The sequence below is a fragment of the Myotis brandtii genome, unplaced genomic scaffold, assembly GCF_000412655.1.
Source record: "Myotis brandtii unplaced genomic scaffold, ASM41265v1 scaffold1720, whole genome shotgun sequence".
Taxonomy (NCBI): domain Eukaryota; kingdom Metazoa; phylum Chordata; class Mammalia; order Chiroptera; family Vespertilionidae; genus Myotis; species Myotis brandtii.
In genome coordinates, this window is record NW_005356342.1 from 104,105 (window position 1) to 106,136 (window position 2,032).

Sequence of the window (2,032 nt, forward strand, 5' to 3'; positions counted from 1 at the left end):
GGATGGATGGATGGATGGATGGATGGATGGATGGATGGATGGATGGATGGATGGATGGATGGATGGATGGATGGATGGATGGATGGATGGATGGATGGATGGATGGATGGATGGATGGATGGATGGATGGATGGATGGATGGATGGATGGATGGATGGATGGAAAGGTGGAAGGATGGATGGATGGATGGATGGATGGAAAGGTGGAAGGATGGATGGATGGATGGATGGATGGAAAGGTGGAAGGATGGATGGATGGATGGATGGATGGATGGATGGATGGATGGATGGATGGATGGATGGATGGATGGATGGATGGATGGATGGATGGATGGATGGATGGATGGATGGATGGATGGATGGATGGATGGATGGATGGATGGATGGATGGATGGATGGAAAGATTCAATCCCCACCCTCAGTCAAGGCACATGGGAGAAGAAAACCAATCAATGTGTCTCTCTCACATTGATGTTTCTCTCTCTCTCTATGTTTCTTTCTCTCTCATCCATCCATGGATGGATGTATGGTGGATGGAAAGGTGGAAGGATGAGTGAATGGATGGATGGATGGATGGATGGATGGATGGATGAAAAGGTGGAGGTTGGATGAATGAATGGATGGATGGATGGATGGATGGAGGATGGATAGATGGCTGGATGGATGGAGGATGATGGATGGATGGATGGAATGGTGAAAGGATGGATGAATGAGTAAGTGGAAAGGTGGAGGATGGATGGATGGATGATGGATGATGGATGGATAAATGGATGGATGAAAAGGTGGAAGGACGGATGGATGATAGATGGATGATGGATGAGACATGGCCCAGAGCTGAAGGGGAGGGAGGAAGTCAAGCTAACTCAGAACTTCCTGCTTGAGGACTTTAATGGGAGGGATGGAGGTTATGAAGAACAAGTGTTCTCAACAATAGTGCATGTGACTGCTGAACTTTCTGGGGCATGGTGGGCAGGGAGTTACCATGTAGACCATATGGGGTCATGGTAGCTAATGTTGTTGAGTGGTGGCTACAGATGGATGAAAAGGTGGAAGGACGGATGGATGATAGATGGATGATGGATGAGACATGGCCCAGAGCTGAAGGGGAGGGAGGAAGTCAAGCTAACTCAGAACTTCCTGCTTGAGGACTTTAATGGGAGGGGTGGAGGTTATGAAGAACAAGTGTTCTCAACAATAGTGAATGTGAGGTGACGGCTGAACCTTGTGGGGCGTGGTGGACAGGGAGTTACCATGTAGACCATACGGGGTCATGGTAGCTAATGTTGTTGAGTGGTGGCTACATATGTGCCAACTGACCTCCCCAAATGTCCCTTCCAGATACCCCACCCGGTGGCCCGTGCTCCCTGGGGAGCCAGTCCGCATGCTCACTGGAAGTCTGTGCTGGAACTCCAAGAAAAGGTGAGCCCTGAGCCTGGTGCCTGCTAGAATGCAGAGAGCATCACGTATCCAACCATCCAACTGAGAACAGATTAAACAAAAACAGGCGTTCATCTCTCCTTTGCACATAACAGGAAGTCTTAGGGTGGGTGGCTGCAGAATGCATGCGATGGATTAATAACACCATCCAAGCCCTCACCGGTTTGGCTCAGTGGATAGAGCGTCGGCCTGCAGACTCAAGGGTCCCAGGTTTGATTCCAGTCAAAGGCATGTACCTTGGTTGAAGGGACATCCCCAGTAGAGGGTGTGCAGGAGGCAGCTGATCGATGTTTCTCTCTCATCGATGTTTCTAACTCTCTATCCTTCTCCCTTCCTCTCTGTAAAAAAACCCAATAAAATATATTTAAAAAATAAATACTGATTTCTATTAAAATAATAGTAATAATAACACCATCCAAGCCCCAGCTTCTTCCTGTGTTTCCATCTCTGTTGGCCTTTTGTCCCAAGGCTTATCATCCCAATAAATCAATAAAAATATATTTTAAAAGAATCAATGACTGCATAAATAAGTGGAACAACAAATTGATGTTTCCTCCCCCCCCCCCCCACTCTCTCAAAAAAACAAAAAAAAACCC

The 2,032-nt window shown here is 47.3% G+C and overlaps 1 protein-coding gene across 1 annotated transcript in view; it reads left to right on the forward strand.

The window, feature by feature from the left end:
• NLRP12 (NLR family, pyrin domain containing 12) overlaps positions 1 to 2,032 on the forward strand; it is a gene marked incomplete at its 5' end in the record, with an annotated part of 22,191 nt that overhangs the window by 1,233 nt on the left and 18,926 nt on the right. Inside the window, 1 exon segment of the mRNA XM_014537109.1 lies at positions 1,338 to 1,418. Within this exon segment, the coding sequence (XP_014392595.1) occupies positions 1,338 to 1,418 (81 nt within the window).